General features: G+C 36.1%; 1 protein-coding gene across 12 annotated transcripts in view; it reads left to right on the forward strand.

Moving 5' to 3' along the window:
* Positions 1-22,373, forward strand: part of BCAS3 (BCAS3 microtubule associated cell migration factor) — a 703,083-nt gene that overhangs the window by 283,033 nt on the left and 397,677 nt on the right. For all 12 annotated transcript variants that reach the window (XM_024234727.3, XM_024234725.3, XM_024234724.3 and 9 more), the window contains one exon: positions 17,118-17,382. In XM_024234727.3, coding sequence (XP_024090495.1) covers positions 17,118-17,382 — 265 coding nt within the window. The remainder of the gene's footprint in view (positions 1-17,117; positions 17,383-22,373) is intronic.

A 22,373-nucleotide genomic window follows, 5' to 3' on the forward strand; every position in this document is an offset into this window, starting at 1 on the left:
AAAAGGGTAAGAAATGTCAGCAGAGAAAGAGAAAATACAGGAAATTACCTAGTGAAAAGTCTACAACTTAAAAATACAATATCAAAAATAAAAATGAAATGGATGTGTTAACAGTAGAATTTGATTGAATAAATGAATTTGAAGGTAGATCACTAGAAATTTCCAAACCAAATGAGTGAAAAAATAGAAAATAAGTAGAGCCTTAGCAACTTGTGGGACAATATCAGAGCCAACATACATGTAGTTATTGCAGAAGGTGAGGAGAGTAAGGGAGGAAAAAAAATCTAAAAGTGGGAAAGTTTCCACTTTTGTTGAAAGACATACATTTACAACTTCAAAAAGATAAGCAAACAACACATAAGATTAAATACAACAAAAACCATGTCAAAGGACATCATAGTCATTTTTCTGAAAACCAAAGTAAGGAGGAAATCTTGAAAGTAGGCAGACGAAAGTAATGCATTGCACACAGAGAAAGTACATTTTAACACACTATTGACTTCTCACTGGAAACCATGGAAGTCAGAAGACAGTGGAATAACATGTCTGAAGGACTCAAAGAATAAAATATTGGCCACCTGAAGTTTTCCATCAAACAACAATATCTCTCAAGGATGAAGGAGCAGTAAAGCCAGGACATCCACACTAGAAATTATGCTAATGGCACATAATACCAGAAGCAAACTTGCATCTTTAGGAAATAGTGAAGAATATGGTCATTTCTTGTTGAATAGAAAGGATGATTTTTCCCTTTTAAAAATTTGTGTCTAATATATGGGAATGATTGAATTAGTTTGTGGGTATTGTATTATATGTACACGTAATGCATAAGAGGACTGTAGCACAAAGATGGAGGATGCTAGGGTGGAGGCAGGTATATGGAGCTGTACTATTGCAAGATTCAATGTTGCTATACATAAAAAATCAATGCTTCAATGAAAATGGCATACTAGAAAATGTTCAGTTAATACAAAAGACAGGAAAGGAAAGGCAGAAGCACAAGAAAAAGAGGGATAAACAGAAAACAGATATTAAATGGTATATCAAAATTCAACCATATAGAAATTAAATATTAATGTACTCCAATATAAAGGAAGAAATTGCCTATAAGGTAGTGTTGAATATAGAGACATTAATATGATAGTAAATGTATGTTAAAAGATACATCATCCAAATAAGAAACATAAGAATATTGGAAATTCAACTATATTAATATCAACTAAAATAGAATTTAAGACAAAGCCTATTACCAGAGATATTTTGTACTGTTCAAAAGTCAAATTATCAGGAAAATTTAAATGTATGCACGTAGACTCAGTTTTAAATGCACATAATTTAAATGCATCTTGACATTTTGAGCTGGATGATAAAAAATAAAATAAATGTATGCATCTAAAACTGAGTTTTAAAATACATTAAATAAAATCAGAATTAATAGGATGAATAATTCTACAATCAGCATTGTTGATTTTAATACCACTTTCTTGATGTTGACAGAATAGAGAAAAAAGACATAAATTATTAGAATAACACTACTAGCTACATTGGCCTATTAGATAACCAAACCCAACAACTGCAGAATACCTATTATTTTCAATTATGACATCATGCCTAGTTTGAATGGATATGAAACAGTGGATAATAGATGATACTTAAGCCAGAGGCAAAACATTTATTATTGATGGATTTGGATGGCAATCACAGTGCAGTGCTGGGTACTGTAGGCTTGATAAGCAGCTTGATTCCAGTCATTTCCATCAGTGAATAGAACCTTACCTTGGCCGTGAGTGATCCAGATTGTTCAATTAGCAGCTATGATTTGTTTGCAGAACTCATGGCCCCAAAGAGGTGCATTTGTAATTTCCTAGTGTTTAGTCTTCCTTGTGGCAGATGAGACCACTGGCCAGGCCATTGCCAGCTGAGGAAAAGTCAGTAAAAATAAAACTTCTAGAGGGTTTTCAGAATTAGGAGTTGGCGAACTTTTTCTTTGAAGGACCAGATAATAAGTATCTTTGACTCTGCGTTCCATATGGTCTCTATACTCAGCTCTCCTGCTGTCATACAAAAGCTTCCATAGGCAGTACATAAACGAATGGGCACAGTTGGCCCACCACCGTCATAGGTTTTGCCTAACCCTGAATTAAAGCTGGGGTGATGGCTTTGCATTATTCTACCATGCTGGTTGCTCCTTATTTCAATCAACCTTCCAGAGTTGTTGGGGTTATACAGCTGTCAAGGCCCAGTGGGCATCATCAGGTTTCATCTTAGCTGAGCCGTCAGTCAGTCAGGCCCAGGTATTTAAAGGAAGCTCTGTGAATCCAGTGCCTCTTGAGCCAGTGGCATGCTTCAGATAGTGGAATAAAAGATAAAGTGGCTGTAATACCCAAGGTTCTGCTCAAACAGACTGGCTGTACTCTGGAATATACCATTTCCATTTGAATAGCGGTCCCTTTTGGTTGGGCTCTTCCCACCTTGTTCATTTTCAAATTTTAGTTGACCCATCCCCAAGTGGGTCTAGAAAGTCACGAGGCCTCCATGGGTCAATTGTTCAATTACAATTAGAACTTTGTAGCTGGTTAATAGCAGCCTTCTAAAAAAGGGAGTGTACTTGGTGGCTGCATCAGGCAGGTGGCGATGTTGTACTGAGATAACACCTCTGAGTACTTCAGCAGCCATTAAGTCTTTACCTAAACGTTTTACTCTTGGAATCCTATGTTGTTTCTGCTGTATAATATGGGAAGGAACTGGAAGTCTAATAGGTGGTCTGTTGTGCAGTTGTCCCACTATCACCTTGGTGTACATGTTCGATGATATCCTCTGGTACAAGCATTTAAGTACAGTCATGTAAGCCATTAATACCAGTTATGTATTCATCAACATAAGTCACAGTGATAGTACATTGAATCGGACTAAAGGGTCCCACCATTTTATATCCCATTCCAGTGTATTTTTCCTCCATGAAAAGCATGGACTAGTGTTTTTAATGTGCACATGCCAGTTGCTCCAGTGACAACTGCCCTTTAGTAATGTTATCCCCTGTGTGCATGGCAGGGGAAGCTACCATTTGGATAAGGTGGGACAGCTAAGATGTTGGGCTTTTATCTCACTTGGCCTTTTTTTTTTCCTTTTTTTTGAGACAGGGTCTTGCTTGCTCTGTCATGCAGGCTAGAGTGTAGTAGTGCAATCATTGTTCACTGCAGCCTTGAACTCCTGGGCTCAAGAGATCCTCCACCTCAGCCTCCCAAGTAGCTGGGACTACATACAGGTGCATACCACCATGCCCAGCTAATTTTTATCAACATTTTTTAGAGAGGGTGTTGCTATGTTGCCCAGGCTGGTCTTGAATCCATGGCCTCAAGAGATCCTCCCACTTTGGCCTCCCAAAGCTCTGAGATTGCAGGCATGGGTCACTGTGTCCAGCCTGAAAGTGCACGTGTTTTTATCAGTTCTGAAGGATAACAAATGTTGAAGTACATGGCTGGGAATGTCTCTAGAACTTGTACTTTAATTCCCTTTTTTATATTTCTATATGTTTTCATTAAACATAACCTCATCAAATGGCTTGGACTTTGGCAAGGTAGTTATTGCTATATGCAGTTATCTTTATGATAACTCTCTTGGTCTTGAGACTTTTTATCCAAGCACTGTCTGCTCTTGGGTTTTCTTTCTTTTCCAGTAGGGTTAGAAAGGACGTTGTTATTTGAATCATTAGGCATACTTTTGGCCATAGAAAGAAAACCACATTTAACAATGGTTTTTTAAAATCAGTGTTTGTTTTTTATCACGTTATAAAATGTTTGCTGCTGGTCTTGGCTGAATGATGTCTTTGTGACTTTTTTTGCTCTTTCCCTCATGATTCCTTTATAAATGTCACTTCCCTGGGCATCATTTCAGACTTCAAGGCAATAAGATGGGGAGAAAGGGCAGCATCAGTGATGTTAATTTCCTTTATCAGGAAAGCAGATACTGTTCCAGAATCCTGCAATAGCCACCTGCCTTTGAGTGATCATAACTATGTCACCACTTGTTGTAAAAGAGGCTAGGCAATCACAGATTAAGTATCTGTGGTGACATCCAGTGAAGGAGTGAATGTTGGAGATGGATGTTGGATTTGCCTCTCAGTAGTTAAATCTATATAAATCATCACCATAATCAAGATATAGAATAGTGTTCTTATCTCAGAAACAACTTTCCTCCTGCCCTTTTTGGTCAGTGCTCTCTGCCCTGCTGCTGCCCTAGACAACCATTGCTATTACCTTATTATTAAAATATATATATATGAAGGAGTCTTGCTCTGTCCCCCAGGCTGGAGGTCAGTGGTGTAATCTCAGCTCACTGCAACCTCCACCTCCCGGGTTCAAGTGATTCTCCTGCCTCAGCCTCCTGAGTGGCTGGGATTACAGGCGCATGAACCACACCTGGCTAGTTCTTGTGTTTTTAGTAGAGACAGGGTCTCACCATGTTGGCCAGGCTGGTCTTGAACTCCTGACCTCAAGTGATCCACCCGCCTCAGCCTCCCATAGTGCTAGGATTACAGGCGTGAGCCACCACACCCGGCCTAAAAATATTTTTTCTATAATTTCTAAGGTTTGATATGGGGTTGGAGGGAATGCTGTTGCTGGTCACTTTATTTTCTAGCTTGGTATTGCTGATCAGTACCAGAGTTATTATTTAAGTATTCTAAAAATGCATATTTCTTGGTCATCCCCCCTCCTACCCAAATAACTACTGAATCATAATTCTGAAGGTAGGACCACAGGATGTGCATTTTATACAGATCACCTAAGTGCTTCTTATCACACTAAAGTTTAACAATCTCTGCTTTAGATTTTTTTAGGATGTTAATCCCAAAATGTTATCATTCTTATTAATTGAGGTTGTTATTGAGTTTTTGCTGGTGAATTCACAGCCTTATAAGATGCTGATTTCTACGTCTTAGATGCTGAAATGTAGTAACATTTAGTTCTAGTACCCAATCCTCTTGTTTCATATGTACTTTGACTTCAACCCATTTTGTGAATTAATTTTTTTAAGTTTTGATAAAATGTTGAACATAGTTGAAAACACTCTTTAGAAATTGTATGTTCCATATGAGTATATCTACTATATTAGATATTGGTTTCCCCAAATACTACAGTTTTGAATTCTCAAATCAATGAAATATTTAAAAATGAATAACTCAGATTACAAAAAGTATTTGTATAAATCAGAATTACTGGACTATGACTACAGTACGTTTTAAAGAACAAATATATTAGCATTTTAGAGGCCTGATTGGTTTCTGATTAGCCAAATTTTATATCATTATAATGAGAAATAAATGTGAGATATTATAAATATGCTAAATAATACAGGAAACATTTAATGAATGGTAAATTACATAACCTAACATAAATTTGCAAAACATTTAATTAAACACTGTAATACTGTATTTGTATCTCATTAGTTAAGAACTCTGACATTTGTATACTTAAAAACTCTAAATTGGTAATAACGAGTGCCCTAATGAGGATTCCCAGATTAAGTTAAGTGCTGTTTGCTTGAGTTTTTCTTCTTATGACACATTTTTATGCTGAATGGAAGGAAACTTAATAAGAACATCTGGTTATACCTTTTACCCATAGTATATTCAAGCCATTTGTTTAACGCAACCCCAGATGTGAAATGAGCCACGATAGGCACAGATAAAAATGCTGGTTTAGGCTTCTCAGCCTAAACTGCTTATCTTCCTTTGAGCATAGGACAGCAAAGGCATCTCTAAGAACTAAGGGGGCTATTAAAAGGAACCACAAACTATAAAAAGAGGCTATAGAACTTCACTTTCAGCAAACTGGCTAGTTAGTGTTCCTTTCATTTTTTTATGACAGATTTATTGAGGTATAATTCACATACATAAAGTTCACCATTTTATAGTGTACAGTTCAGTAGTTTTTTAGTATACTCACAGAGTTACACATTGATCGCTACCATTCAATTCAAGAACATTTTCAGCACCCCAAAATGAACCTTGTACCTATCCAAGTCACTCTCCATCCCCCTCTCCCTGCTCCTCTGCAATTACTAATTTATTTTCTGTATCTGTGGATTTGCTTATTTTATACATTTCATATAAAATGGAATAATACAATATGTGGCCTTTTATGTCTGCTTTCTTTCACTTTGCATAATGCTTCAAAGTTCATCCATTTTTAAATATGCATCAGAAACTTCATTCCTATTCATGGATGAGTAAATACTATTTCATTATATGGATATATGACATTTTGTTTATTCATTTATCAGTTGATAGACATTTAAGTTATTTCCACATTTGGGCTTAGGAATCCAGCTGTGAATATTTGTATGTAGTTTTTTGCTTTTTTTTTTTTGAGGTGTAGTCTTTCTCTGTTGCTCAGGCTGGAGTGCAGTGGCTCACTGCAAGCTCTGCCTCCCGGGTTCACGCCATTCTCCTGCCTCAGCCTCCTGAGTAGCTGGGACTACAGGCGCCTGCCACCACACCCGGCTAATTTTTTGTATTTTTAGTAGAGATGGGGTTTCACCATGTTAGCCAGGAAGGTCTCCATCTCCTGACCTCGTGATCCGCTCGCCTCGGCCTCCCAAAGTGCTGGGATTACAGGCTTGAGCCACCGCGGCCTGTATATAGGTTTTTGTCTGAATGTATGTTTTTAGTTCTCTTGAATATCTATCTAGGAGTGAAAATGCTGGGTCATATGGTAACTTTATGTTATACTTTTGGAAACAATTTTTTTAAAACTTTTATTTTTTAGAGCTGAAGTCCTGCTCTGTTGCACAGGCTGGAGTGCAGTGGCTTAATCATAGCTCACTGCAGCCTCAAATTCCTGGGCACCAGTGATCCTCCCACCTCAGCCTCCCAAATGATTGGGACTATAGGCACATGCCACCACACCTGGCTATTTTTCTTTTTTATTTTTGTAGACACAAGGTTTCACTGTGTTGCCCAGGCTTATCTCTGTGGCTTCAGGTGAACCTTCCACTTCAGCCTCCCAAAGTACTGGGATTACAGGCGTGAGCCATTGCATTTGGCAGAAGCACTTTCTAAGTGGCTACACCATTTATATTTCCCCTATGGAAATTTGAGGGTTTCAGTTTCTGCACATTGTCACCAAAACTTGTTATCATCTTTTTTATTTTAGCCATTCTTTTGGGTATGAAGTGGTATCTCATTGTGGTTTTTATTTGCATTTCCTTAATGACTAATGATGTTGAGAGTCTTTTCATATGCTATTGGCCATTTGTTTATCTTCTTTGGAGAAATATTTGTCCCAGTCCTTTGCTTACTTTTAATTGGGTTGTCTTTATGTTGTTGAATTGTTTAAGTTATTTATGTATTCTAGATACTAGATCTTTATCAGATGTATTATTTGCAAATACTTTACCCCATTCATTTTATGGCTTTTTAAACTTTCTTAATGGTATTCTTTTTTTTTTTTTTTTTTTTTTGAAACAGGGTCTCACTCTGTCTCCCAGGGTAAAATGCAGTGGTGCAATCACAGCTCACACCAATCTTGACCTCCCTGGGCTCAAGCAATACTCCCACCTCAGCCTCCTGAGTAGCTGGGACTACAGGCGCACACCACTATGCCCAGCTAATTTTTCTATTTTTTTGCAGAGACAGGATTTCACCATGTTGCCCAGTCTAGTCTTGAACTTGTGGGGTCAAGTGATCTGCCCACCTCAGCCTGCCAAAGTGTTGGGATTATAGACAGGAGCCACTCTACCTGATCTTTCTTTCTTTCTTTCTTTCTTTCTTTCTTTCTTTCTTTCTTTCTTTCTGTCTGTCTGTCTGTCTGTCTGTCTGTCTGTCTGTATTTATTTATTTATTTTTTGGAGACAGATTTTCACGCTGCTGGCATGCAGTGGCACCAGTATGGCTCACTGCAGCTTCAAGCTCCTGGGCTGAAGCGATTCTCCCACCGTAGCCTCTTAAGTAGCTGGAACTACAGACATGTGCCACCATGCCAGCTAATTTGTTTTTATTTTTTGTAGAGACAGGTCCTTGCTATGTTGCACAGGCTACCCTTGAACTCCTGGCCTCCAGCAATCCTCCCACTTCCCCCTCCCAAAGTGCTGGGATTATAGGCATGAGCTACCATGCCCAGCCAATGTATTCTTTGTACACGCAAAGTTTTTAATGTTGAAGAAGTATGATTTGTCTACTTTGACTTGGGTTGCTTATAGGTGATCTCGATTAAGAGTCCAAGTAAGAGACTAATATAGTAACCTTGTAGATGATAGTGTTTTAAGTGTATTTTTTTTTTTTCTTGAGACAGGGTCTCGCTCTTTCACCCAGGCTGAAGTGCAGTGGCATGATCTTGACTCACTGCAGCCTCTGCCTCCTCCCAGGTTCAAGCAATTCTCCTGCCTCAGTCTCCCTAGTAGCTGGGATTACAGGCATGTGCCACCACACCCAGCTAATTTTTATATTTTTAGTAGGGACAGGGTTTCACCATGTTGGCCAGGCTGGTCTGGAACCCCTTACCTCAAGTGATCTGCCTGCCTTGGTTTTCCAAACTACTAGGATTACCTACATGAGCCACTGTGCCCAGCCACAAGAGTGATAGCAGTATGTTGATAGCAGTGAAAATAGACATTTGGTCAGAGTTGTAATATATTTTTATGAAGACAATAATAATAATAGCAAACATCTTTGTATAGTGCTTATTAAGTGCTAGGCACTGTTCTAAGTGCTGTATGTAATAACTCACACCCAACAACCCTATGAAATTGGCATAATTATTCCTATTTTGCAAATGAAGAATCTCAAGGCACAGAGCTGGTAATTAACTTTCATATGGCCGTATAGCTTGTAAGTGGTAGATATATTTACTGTGATATATTGCCTCTAGGTAAAGCTTATAATATATATGGCTTTATATTTATAGTACTGTTTCTGTGTATTTTCATAATCTTCTATAATATTAAACTTTGTAGATTATTTTTCATTTCAAATTGGTATTTTAAATCTAATCTGAAAAGAAATTATATGTGTATGCACAAATGTGTATATGTAGTTATGTAATATATATAAATGGATAGATATACTGTATATTTGCATTAAGAATTGCCTGAAGGAAGGATGTGTTCCAAGATAATGAGAAATAGTTGTGGGATTTATGTGTGTGTGATTTTTTAAAAATACCAAAGTGATTTTCTGTATTTATGTTTTATTATTTTATTATATATAGCTATATTCTACCTTGAAAACAAAATAAACAAAATATCTGCTTGCTATTGAATGTCATTTTTCTTCTTTTAAGCAGATAATCTATATTTTTTAAATTAATTAATTTATTTTACAGATTGGGGGTCTTACTCTGCTGCCCCAAGCTAGAGTACAGTGGCACAGTCATAACTCACTGCAGCCTCATAACTCCTGGGCTTAAGCGATCCTTCTACCTTAGCCTCCTGAGTAGCTGGAACTACAAGTGTATCACTGTGCCTGGCTTGCTATTGAATTTTTTAAAGTACCTTAAAAATAAAGTACCTTAATTTCATTGGTCTCATGTTCTTAACTCATGTCTTGTATGGATTTTTCTTAAGGGAAGACTTTCTTTAGTTTTTCCTCTCTGTACTGTGGAGAATCTAATAACACTAATTTTGAATTTCAACTGAGCAAAAGATTATTCCCATAAAAAGAATGTCTTTCTTCTCATTGTAGATCTATATTACAAAAAAACTATATTGAATTATTATATTTTGAATTGCATCTACAAAAATTTTTGTCAAAATTTGGTTTTTCTCTTGTTATAAACAACAACTACATGGTACCCTTGATTTTGCTTTCTTGTCTTCAAGGCCTAAAATTTATCATCTGGTCCTTCACAGAAAAAGTTTCCTGACCCCAGTTCTAAAAGAATCCTCTACTTCTCTCATGTCCACAAACATTTTCTGTGTCAGTTCTATAGGATTTTGAAATGTGGCCAAGCAGGAGCACATATAATTTATCTCTTGCTATTCACATCTGCGTAGTTCCTGAGTTCAAAATATTGACTAGTGAGTGTCTTAAAGAAAAAATTATATAAATATGTTTGTGTCCTAAATTTGAGAGCAGGGGTTTGAATAGTGAGTGGTACCTGTACTTGTTTAATATTTGTTATCACAGTTGCCTAATCTGTACATGGTAAATGTTATTTCTCATGATATTCATGGTATTTAGTGCTATAGAATTAAATCAGTAATGCGACTCGACTCCTATCTAGCTCTTCTTTCTATGATGAGAAAATGTTAATTACAAATAACATTCCATAGTTGAGGTCCAAAAATCATGCAGATAATGTCGTCACCTTATTACTAGTTTTCCATTTTTACAGGTTTTTTCCATTTTTAATAATGTCTGAAAAGCCATCCAGCTAGTTAACTAATAGCAACAGTTATATTATTTTACATTTTGTGGATAGGCAACTTGTTATCCTCTGTAATGTTATTTAAAGGATTAAACTTTCCCTACTTATTTTGACAGCTAGTATCTTTAGCAGTCCTTCTCTGCTCATTTATATATGCTGATATGTCTTCAAGGTCATAGAGCAGAATCACTTCTCTAATAGCAGTTTTCTAAAAAAGCATTAGGTGGAATTCTGTCTTCCTGCCTTGATACTGATTGTTAGCACCACCTCTATATCCTGAGTATTCTTAAAAAGAAAGAAAGAAACTCCTTTTTATTGACAGACCAGGAAGTGGTCTTGATTATAAGTGTTTTGGAAAAAGATGTTAGATAACATAGTTCAATTTCACTGTGGCTGGAACATAAATTGCTCAATGATAAATCTAAAGATGCCTTTCTTTATATAGTTGACTCTGTCATGTGAAAATGCATTTCATATTATGATGTTAATTTCTTCCGGTACTGTATTTCTTTTCTCTTACTTCTTCTCTTTACCCCTTTCTTCATCCTGCTTTTCCCTTTCTCTTGCTTTTCTACGACTTTCGTTCTTTCTTTTAATGGGATCCCTGATCTATTCAGAAAAGTCAGTTAAGCTGAACATAATCGTAGGCAAGCTACAGAGGTTAAACACTTAAGGAATAACTATTTATCTGAAACACTGGAGTCGTTGGGAGTTAAATTTCTCAGCTTTTAGGACAGTCTTTAATTATATCATTAATGTGTCATTTGGATGTGTCACAATAGTCAAGATTGGCAGGCATGTGGTTGAATTTTGAGTTTGTTCATGTATTGATGATGTTTGTCTAGCAGTTTCCTAGCAATGAAGTATCTTGTCTTGATACATAAGACTAAAATTTCTTTTTTATTTAAAAGATTCTGGGCTCTATTAGAAACTTGTACTTTGATGGCTACCTATAGCTTTTGTTTGTGGTGCATGTCTGAAATATGTAGTCTTATTTGAAGATCTAATACATTGAAAAGTGTTTCTTTGACCACTTGGGGACTTTTACCTAATTCATGTTATTATAATGAAGCTAATATGCCTCATACACATAGATATGTATATATACAGCTATTTCTTAATTTTTAATTTTTGTGGGTACATAGTAGATATGTATATTTATGGAGTACTTGAGATATTTTGATATAGGCATATAGTACATAATAATCACATCAAGGTAATTGGGGTATCCATCACCTCAAGCATGTATCCTCTGTGTTACAAACAGTCCAATTATACTCTTTTAATTATTTAAAAAAAATGTTTGTGGGTACATAGTAGGTAGGTGTATATATTTATAGAGTACAGGAAATGTTTTGTTTTGTCTAGCCACAGTGGCTCACGCCTGTAATCCCAACATTTGGGGAGGCCAAAGTGAGCGGATCACCTGAGGTCAGGAGTTCGAGACCAGCCTGGCCAAGATGGTGAAACCCCCATCTCTACTACAAATACAAAAATTAGATGGGCGTAGTGGTGCATGCCTGTAATCCCAGTTTACAGGATCCCAGCTTAAGGATAACTTAAATAATATAATTGGGACCAGGTGTGACAGCTCACACCTATAATCCCAGAACTTTGGAAGGCCAAGGTGGGTGGATCACCTGAGATCAGGAGTTTGAGACCAGCCTGGCCAATATGGTGCCTGTCTCTACTAAAAATACAAAAAATTAGCCAGGCATAGTGGCGCACGCCTGTACTTCCAGCTACTGGGGAGGCTGAGGCAGGAGAATCACTTGAACCCGGGAGGCAGAGGTTGCAGTGAGCCGAGATTGCACCACTGCACTCTAGCCTGGGTGACAGAGTGAGACTCCATCTCAAAAAAAAAAAAAAAAAAAAAAGTTTTGTTTTAATACAGGCATGCAATGTCAAATAAGTGCATAGTGGAGAATGGGGTACCCATCTGCTCAAGCATTTAAACGATTCAACTGTATTTTTTTTTTTTTTTCTTTTTGAGACAGAGTTTCACTCTTGCCGCCCAGGTGAGAGTGCAGTGGCATGATCTCAGTTCACTGCAACTTCCGTCTCCAGGGTTCAAGCGATTCTCCTGCCTCAGCCTCCCCAGTAGCTGGAAGTACAGGCGTGCGCCACTACACCTGGCTAGTTTTTTGTAGTTTTAGTAGAGACAGGCACCATATTGGCCAGGCTGGTCTCAAACTCCTGATCTCAGGTGATCCACCCGCCTTGGCCTTCCAAAGTTCTGGGATTGTAGGTGTGAGCTGTCACACCTGGTCCCAATTGTATTCTTTAAGTTATTTTAAAATATATGATTAAGTTATTATTGACTATAGTCGCCTTATTGTGCTATCAAACAGTAGGTCTTATTTATTCTATTTATTTAAAAATGTAAAATTAAATTATTATTGACTACAGTCACCCTGTTGTGCTATCAAATACCATATATTATCCATTCTTTCTATTTTTCGTACCCAGTAGCCATCCCTACTCCCCCCTCCTCCCTCCACTACCCTTTCCAGCCTCTGGTAAACATCCTTTTACTCTCTACCTCCATGAGTTTATTATTTTGTTCTATTGATTGATTGATTGAGATGGAGTTTTGCTCTGTCGCCCAGCCTTGAGTGCAGTGGCGCGATCTCAGCTCACTGCAACCTCCACCTGCTGGGTTCAAGAGTTTCTCCCACCTCAGTCTCCCAAGTAGCTGGAATTACAGGTGCATGCCACCACACCAGGCTAATTTTTGTATTTTTAGTAGAAACGGGGTTTCACCATGTTGACCAGGCTGGTCTTGAACTCCTGACCTCAAGTGATCTGCCTGCCTCGGCCTCCCAAACTGCTGGGATTACAGGCATAAGCTACCATGCCTGGCCAAGTTCATTGTTTTACGTTTTAGATCCCACAAATAAGTGAGAACATGCAAAGTTTGTCTTTCTGTAAGTGGCTTATTTCACTTAACATAATAACCTCCAGTTCTGTCCATGTTGTTGCAAGTGACAGGATATTATTCTTTCTTTTTATGGCTAAATAGTACTCCATTGTGTATAAATACCATATTTTCTTTATCCATTCATCTGCTGATGGGTCCTTAGGTTGCTTCCACATCGTGGCTATTGTGAATAATGCTGCAATAAACATGGGAGTGCAGATATCTCTTTGATATGCTGATTTCCTTTCTTTTGGGTATATACCTAGCAGGTGGATTGCTGGATCCTACGGTAGCTCTAGTTGTAGTTTTTTCAAGAACCTCCAAATTGTTCTCCATAGTGGTTGTATTAATTTACATTCCCACCAATAGTGTATGAGGGTTCCCTTTTCTCCACATCCTTGCCATCATTTGCTATTACCTGTCTTTCGGATAAAAGCCTTTTTTTAAACTTGAGGGAGATGATATCTCATTGTAGTTTTGATTTTCATTTCTGTAATGATTATTGATGTTGAACACATTTTTGTATACTTGTTTGCCATTTGTATGTCTTTTGAGAAAATCTATTCATATCTTTTGCCCATTTTAAAATAGGATTGTTAGATTTTTTTCCTTTTGAGTTGTTTGAGCTCTTTTCTAGTTATTAATCCCTTGTCAGATGGACAGTTTACAAATATTTTCTCCCAATCTGCGGGTTATCACTTTGTCGATTGTTTCCTTTGCTGTTCAAAATCTTTTTTAACTTGACACGATCCCATTTGTCTATTTTTGCTTTGGCTGTCTGTGCTTGTAGGGTAATACTCAAGAAATCTTTGCCCAGTTCAATGTTCAGGAGTTTCCAAAATGTTTTCTTGCAGTAGTTTCATAGTTGGAGGTCTTAGATTTAAGTTTTTAATCCATTTTCATTTTATTTATGTGTATGGCGAGAGATAGGGGTCTATTTTTATTCTTCTGCATATGTATATCCAGTTTTCCCAGCACTAATTATTGAAGAGACTGTGTTTTCCCCAATATATGTTCTTGACGTCTTTGTTGAAAGTGAGTTCACTGTAGGTATGTAGATTTGTTTATTGGTTCTCTGTTCTGTTCCATTGGTCTATGTGTCTGTTTTTATGCCAGTACCATGCTGTTTCAGTTACTATAGCTCTGTAGTATAATTTGAAGTCAGGTAAGGTGATTCCTCCAGTTTTTGTTTTTTTTTTTTTCTTTTTGCTCAGGATAGCTTTGGTTATTCCGGGTCTTTTGTGGCTCTATATACATTTTAGGATTGTTTTTTTCTATTTCTGTAAAGAATGCCATTGGTATTTTGATAGGGATTGCATTCAATCTGTAGATTGCTTAGGGTAGTATGGACATTTTAACAATATTGATTCTACCAATCCATAAACATGGAATATCTTTCCATTTTCTTGTGTCCTCTTCAGTTTCTTTTTATCAGTGTTTTGTAGTTCGCATTGTAGAGATCATTCCCTTTTTTTGTTAATCGTTAGTTATTTATTTGTAGCTATTGTAAGTGGGATTACTTTGTAAATTTGTTTTTCAGATTGTTCACATTTGGCATGTAGAAATGCTACTGATTGTTGTGTGTTGATTTTGTATCCTGCAACCTTACTGAATTTGTTTATCAGTTCTGATAGGTTTTTGGTGGAGTCTTTAGGTTTTTCTGAATATAAGATCATATGATCTGCAAACGAGGCTCATTTGACTTTTTCTTTTCCAATTTGGATGGCTTTTATTTCCTGTCTGATTGCTCTGGCTAGGACTTCCAGTACTTTGTTGAATAACAGTGATAACAGTAGGCATCCTTGTCTTGTTCCAAATCTTGGCAGAAAGGCTTTCTGTTTTTCCCTGTTCAGTAAGATACTAGCTGTGGGTCTATTGTACATGGCTTTTTTTGTGTGGAGGTATTTTCCTTCTATACTCAGTTTTTTGAGAGTTTTTATTATGAAGTAATGTTGAATTTTTATCAAATGTATTTCCAGCATCAATTGAAACAATTATATGGTTTTTATCCATTATTCTCTTGATATAACGTGTCACAATGATTTGTGTATGTTGAACTGTCCTTGCATACCTGGGATAAATTCCACTTGGTTGTGATAAATGATTTTTTTTTGATGTGTTGTTGAATTTGGTTTACTAGTATTTTGTTGAGGATTTTTACATCAATGTTCACCTGGGATATTGGCCTCTAGTCTAGTCTTGTCTTGTCTTTTCTTTTCTTTTTTTTTTTTTTAATGTATGTGTTTGGTGTTGGTATCAGAGTAATACAAGCATTGTGGAATGAGGTTAGAAGTATTCCTTCCTCCTCTATTCTTCTCAATAGCTGGAGTAGGATTGGTATTAGTTCTTTAGATATTTGGTAAAACATCTAAAATTAAGCAGTGAAGCCATTGGTCCTGGGTTTTTCTTTGCTGGGAGACTTATTACATCTTCAGTCGCATTACTTGTTACTGGTTTATTTAGGTTTTGGATATTTTCATGATTCAATCTTGTTAGGTTGTATGTGTCTGGGAATTTATCCTTTTCTTCTAGATTTTCCAACATATTGGCATATAATTGCTCATAGTAGACTCTAATGATCCTTTGAATTTCTGTAGTATCGGTCATAATGTCTCCTTTTTCTTCTCTGATTTTATTTATTGGAGTCTTCTCTCTTTTTTTCTTAGTTCAGCTAATGATTTGTCAATTTTGTTTATCTTTTCAAAAAACCAACTTTTCATTTTGTTAATCTTTTGCATTCTTCATTTGTTTTATTTATTTCTGTTTTGATCTTTATTATTTATCTTCTACTAATTTTGGGTTTGGGTTCCTCTTGCTTTTCTAATTCTTTAAGATGCATTGTTAGATTGTTTATTTGAAGTTTTCCTTTTTTTTATTTAGGTGCTTATAACTATAAACTTCCCTCTTAGTACTGCTTTTACTGTGTGCATATATATATTTTCATGTTAAGTTTCATTCACAAATATCTTTATTCTACTGTGCTTTTTCTGTTGTCTGGATTTTTTAAAACACTATTTGACAATTGTTTTAGGTGGTAGAAAATTAATTTAGTCAGTGTAGAAAACTTAAGTATCTGTGAGCTGCCTTCCTTTTAGAAGCTATGCTTAAAAATGCTTATAACAGTATCAAATTTTCCTTAGCTTTCTTTAATTTTTTTCTGAAATAAGTAAGTGGAGATATTTTTGCTCAAGTTGTCACCAGTTGACTGATATTGAGATAAAGGTAGTAAATTCAATTTGCTAATTCAGAAATACTGGAGATTCTTTATTCACTGTATGATAAGTGTCATACAAATTAACTTTCCCTGGCTCAGGTCTGTGGCTCACCACTTGTTTTCGTAAATAAAGTTTTTTTTTTTTAACATAACTGCACTCATTTACATATGTTCTATGACTGCTTTGACAGTCCAAGAGTAGAGCTGAGTAATTGCAACAGACAGTAGAGCTTTTACATCCTACAAGGCCATATGGCCTCTTATAGAAAAGCTTGCAGATACATGAGCCACTGCAGATACATGAATTATTGTTGTTATCAGTTACGTGTGTGTGTTGGGGGACAAAGGGCATTGAGTGTTTTAAGATCTTCTTTCTTTGCATTTCACCTCTCTTCAGGATCCTGTATCCCTGACTATTGAAGTAACATTCTACCTAATGGAGTTTTGATCAACAGTCTTTGTGAAACTCATCTGTAGAGTAACTTTTATTTAATAGCTGATCTTAGGTACATTTGGTAATGAGGCAATCATTTATATTCATATTTGGTGATGTGTGATACTCTTAGAAAAATCCAAGTAGTTTGAGACATTTTTGTATCTTTTCTTATCTCATTTCTAGGTACAGGACATCTGCTTCAGCCATGACTGTCGCTGGGTTGTGGTCAGTACTCTCCGGGGTACTTCCCATGTTTTCCCCATCAACCCTTATGGTGGCCAGCCTTGTGTTCGTACACATATGTCACCACGAGTAGTGAATCGCATGAGCCGTTTCCAGAAAAGTGCTGGACTGGAAGAGATTGAACAAGAACTGACGTCTAAGCAAGGAGGTCGTTGTAGCCCTGTTCCAGGTCTATCAAGCAGCCCTTCTGGGTCACCCTTGCATGGTAATTTTCTCTGTCTCCACTGTTGTCTTGAATCTTCCTTCCCTTTGTCCTTATTTTTACAGATCTGGGATAAAACTAAACTTGTTATAGTCTGTTCATGTAAAAAGAAGATCTTAGGCTTATATGAAATTCCTAATTATTAAATCATTTAATAAATTGGAGCCCGTATAGTAGTGGTGAACTTTACCATGCTATTTGAACTCCCTATTTCAATATATGAGGGATATTTGGTATCATATTTATGGAATATAAAACTTGGAACTATTTTTATAACTTCAGAGAACTGAACCTCCTTTTACTTATCTCTTCCAGAACATTCTATGTTCAGTGGGACACTATAGTTTATTAAGAAATATTCATTGTTGGAAAGAAATAGTCATGGGTAATGTGTATTTTAGATAGAGCAGCATTTGCTTTTTTTTTTTTTTGAGACGGAGTCTTGCACTGTAGCCTGGGCTGGCATGCAATGGCGTGATCTCGGCTCACTGCAACCTCTGCCTCCCAGGTTCAAGCAATTCTCCTGCCTCAGCCTCCTGAGCAGCTGGGATTACAGGCGCCCGCCATCACGCCTGGCTGATTTTCTGTATTTTTAGTAGAGATGGGGTTTCACTATGTTGGCCAGGCTGATCTTGAACTCCTGACCTTGTGATCCACCTGCCTTGGCCTCCCAAAATGCTGGGATTACAGGCGTGAGCCACCGCGCCCGGCCTGCATTTTATTTTAAAATGGAATTGGCGGGATTTCTGCTGTGTATCTCAGTAATTTATCTTAGATCAAGTAGCTGTATAACCATCATCCCAATCAATAAATAGAACATTATTGGAATCTCTCTTTTGCATACTTTCTCCATAACATTAAACCACAATTCTCATTTTTATGGTAACCACTTCTTTACTTTTTAGAATAGTTCTACTCCTAAGCAAGTGTCCTTAAACACTGTTGTTTCCATTTTATGTAAATGGAATTGTAGAGTATGTATATTTTGATATCTTTGGCTTCTTTAACATTATATTTGTGAGATTCAGTTATGTTGTTGCAGGTAGGTTCAGTTCATTTATTTACAGCTCTCATTTATTCCATTGTACTTCTGTTTATTTATCCTTTCTACTATTGCTGATGTACATTGCATGGTTTCAGGTTTGGGGATAATATGTATACTAATTTTTGAGTGGAAATTCTTGATCATAACATAGTTGAATCTTAACCTTGATAAATAACACTGGAGTGGTTGTACTGTTTTATTCTCACTAGAACCACAGAAAACGTTGACATTAGATCACCTTTTCTGGAGCATTGCAGATTTCCCTTGATGGGTGACCATTTTAGGTTTTCAAGATTGGGGAATCTTATATAGAGAGATTATAGTTACCACAGAAAGTCATTGTTATTTTATTAACTGACCTGAAATTCACATAATATTCACCATGTAAATGTGACAGTACATTCATGATGTTGTGCCACCACAACCTCTGTTTACAAAACATTTTCCTCACTCCTAAAGGAAACCACATATTCTTTAAGCACTTACTCCTCATTCTTCTTTCCCCTAATTCCCTAGCAAACACCACTCTCTGCTTTGTAGACTGTTACATTTACTTGTCCTGTATATTTTATATAAATATAGTTATAGAATATATGACTTTTTGTTTCTGCCTTCTTTCATTTAGTATAATGTTTTTGAAGTTCATCCACATTGTAGTATATATTAACACTCCATTCCTTTTTGTGGGTAAATTATATTCCATTGTAGGAATATAACGCAATTGATCCGTTCATCCACTGAGGTACATTTGGGTTGTTTCTACCTTTTGGTTATTGTGAATAGTGCTGTTATGAATATGTGTGTACATATATTTGAGTACTTCTTTGTAATTCGTTTGAGTATGTACCTATCCTAATTTGTTTCAGCTTCTATACTGACCACATTACACATTCTTTTGTAGTATCCAATGAATTCCACACACACACACACACACACACACACACACACACACACACACACACACACACACACACACACTGTAGGAAGCTTTAAGATAGACTGAAAAAATATAGGTAAATGTTTTCCTCGGGACTTTTGTAACTCAAAAAAATGGGACCTCTTTTTACTCCTGAGATCATACTTTATGCTTTGGTTCTATTATTTTTAATGAGAATGATTGTTATTTATGTGTATTTAACTTAACTAGTGACCCATGATATTTAAGGTTGAAAGTTTTGGGTGGGGGGAGGGGGGAGGGGGGAGGGATAGCATTGGGAGATATACCTAATGCTAGATGACGAGTTGGTGGGTGCAGCGCACCAGCATGGCACATGTATACATATGTAACTTACCTGCACATTGCGCACATGTACCATAAAACCTAAAGTATAATAATAATAATAATAATAATAATAATAATAATAAAAGAAAAAAAATAAAAAATAAAATTTAAAAAATAATAATAAAAAAAAAGAAAGTTTTTAGAATCAGCTCTAGATGCAAAAGGTCATTGGGAATTAAACATTGAGTATACATGGACATAAAGATGGGAATAGTAGACACTGGGGACTCCTGGAGGGAGGACAGTGGGAGGGGGTGAGGGTTGAAAAACTACCTGTTGGGTACTACGCTCACTACCTGTTGGGTACTACGCTCACTACCTGTGTGACAGGATCATTTGTACACCAAACCTCAGGGACATGCAGTGTACCCATGTAACAAACTTGCACATGTGCCCCCGAACATAAAATAAAAATTGAAAAACTGCTTATATTTCAAAAAAGTATATAGAATTTTTATAAAATAAAATTTAGAAAGCTATGAGATATTGATATTTTCAGCTATTTGCTAGACATTTTATTTCAGACTTAACTAGTTACATTTTTTGGTGTTAGTGTTAAAATTGTGTTCTCTATGTAGATGTGTAGTATAGGTTCTTTGGGGACTTTTCTTTTTGTGTTAAATGTTTTTCATAACATAAAATTTTACCAAAATCTTTTGGCAAAGAGATTCACTGTACACATGGAGCAGCTAGGTCAATAAGAGAAACCACAGATGTATTAGTAAATTAAGAAGGATTTGTGATCCCTACATTTATATGTCTTTGGAAAATATTTCCTTGAGCTTCTTTTTTGTTCTTATTTTTGCTTCTTTATTCAGCAAACCACGTAAGAGGTTTTTGTGTTAGGATTCGAGCATAATGTGCACAAAAGACTGCGGTCATTCCTACCCTCATGAATCCTGTATTCCATGGGAAAAGACATATTAAATGACTGCGAACAAATATCTTTCAATATACTTTTGTTGAAGGTTGCAAAGTGCCAGTCAATGAAGGATTTCATCATTTGTGAAAGGACAGTAGTTAAAGAGCAATACTACTTGATTTCCAAGTCAAAATATATTGTTTTCTCTCAGCTTTATTGCTTTCATGTCTCTCCTGTTTTTTTGCAGAAATCTCAAAGAGGAGAATCCACACTGTTCGACTCTGCTGCTGTACTTAAGATTTTCTTTTGAAAGCAAGGAATTTCAGGCAGCCTATTCCTCCTGATAGATAACACGTGTTAAAATTTTATTTCCAGAATTTCCCTCTATTACTCTGTGTAGTTTTTCTCATTTTTGAAGCATGGACTATAGAGTGATGGTCATTTTTCTTCATGTTTTTTTGTATCTTACATGTCATAACAAAATGGGCATTGTTGTTGGTTAGTTCTAAAAATGATGTATTTACAGTTTGTGTGGGTAAACAGTCTGATGCTGGTCAAAAACAATGTAAACCATTGAACAGGGAGGGATTCATCTTGAAAATGAATCATGTTTTGGCGGTATTACCGTTGTTTGTCTGTGCTCTTTTTAGCCAAGTAAAGGAAACTGTTAAATAACAGTTGATATAGGGGTATTTCCTTTTTACTCTTTGGACCCAATCCAGTTTAGGTTAGGATTATTTTATCTATTTGCCAATTTTTTTAAACTTTCCAGAGGATGTTTATTTATTTGAAATATATTCTTTATAAATATCTCTTCCATTTCCTATCTTGTTGCCCGAATATCCACTTAGTCTAGTTAAGGAGTTCTTGTGATCCATGAACAGGATAGGAAAAAAATTTACATCTTTATATTCACTATCCTTTAACCAAAAGTAAGCATTTCCTTTTTGTTATGAACATGGAAAATACATGACAAAAATATTAACAGTGCTTGTGACACTGTTACCAATAGAAAATGCAAAGATACTCATATCACTTTATATATGAAATATATATCTTGAAGTATCTTGCATTATTGAATATATTTTAAAATATTGTTTTTACTCATCACTACTTTGAAATTATTATTATATAATATTTTAGTATTAATTGATTATATACATTACTATAACACTGTATTTTTAATTTATTGATAACTGTACTTCAGTTTAGTTCATTTTCTTTGTAATTATATGTCTTTTTCCCATGCCTTGTAAGTATTATTCTGGGAAACATTCCTTAGGCTTCCCCAGACTGTCCAAATAGTCTGTGATACAAAAATGGTTAAGAATCCCTGATCATCATTTTTTCCCTCATCTATATCAGTAATTTCTAACAATTTTTTACTATCACAAGCACTTCCTTTCTTAACTATCAATATGATCTGCCAATTTTCTGCTCAAGATCTTTGTGTCTCACCATATTCCTAGAAGGTTAGAAAATGTCTTATCTTATTTCCAGCTTCTTGTCTAACCATACCTAGATTTCTGTACCCTTCCCTGGACATGCCACATGTATTTATTTTTTGATAACTTTCCTATTTGCAACTTTTCTTTATTTGACATTATTATTGGCTCTTTGAATGCCTACTAAGCAAGCTAAAATATTACTGCCTCTCTTAAGTCTTCTTTTGATTTTTATCATCTTTTTCAACCTTGGTATTGGTATGCTCTGCATACTTCTATCATATTATAATATGCAGGTTATTCATTGACATGTCTGGGCTTCCTACCTATTAGATTGACTTCTGTGAGCACAAAGTCTTT

Source organism: Pongo abelii, chromosome 19, assembly GCF_028885655.2.
Source record: "Pongo abelii isolate AG06213 chromosome 19, NHGRI_mPonAbe1-v2.0_pri, whole genome shotgun sequence".
NCBI classification, from domain to species: domain Eukaryota; kingdom Metazoa; phylum Chordata; class Mammalia; order Primates; family Hominidae; genus Pongo; species Pongo abelii.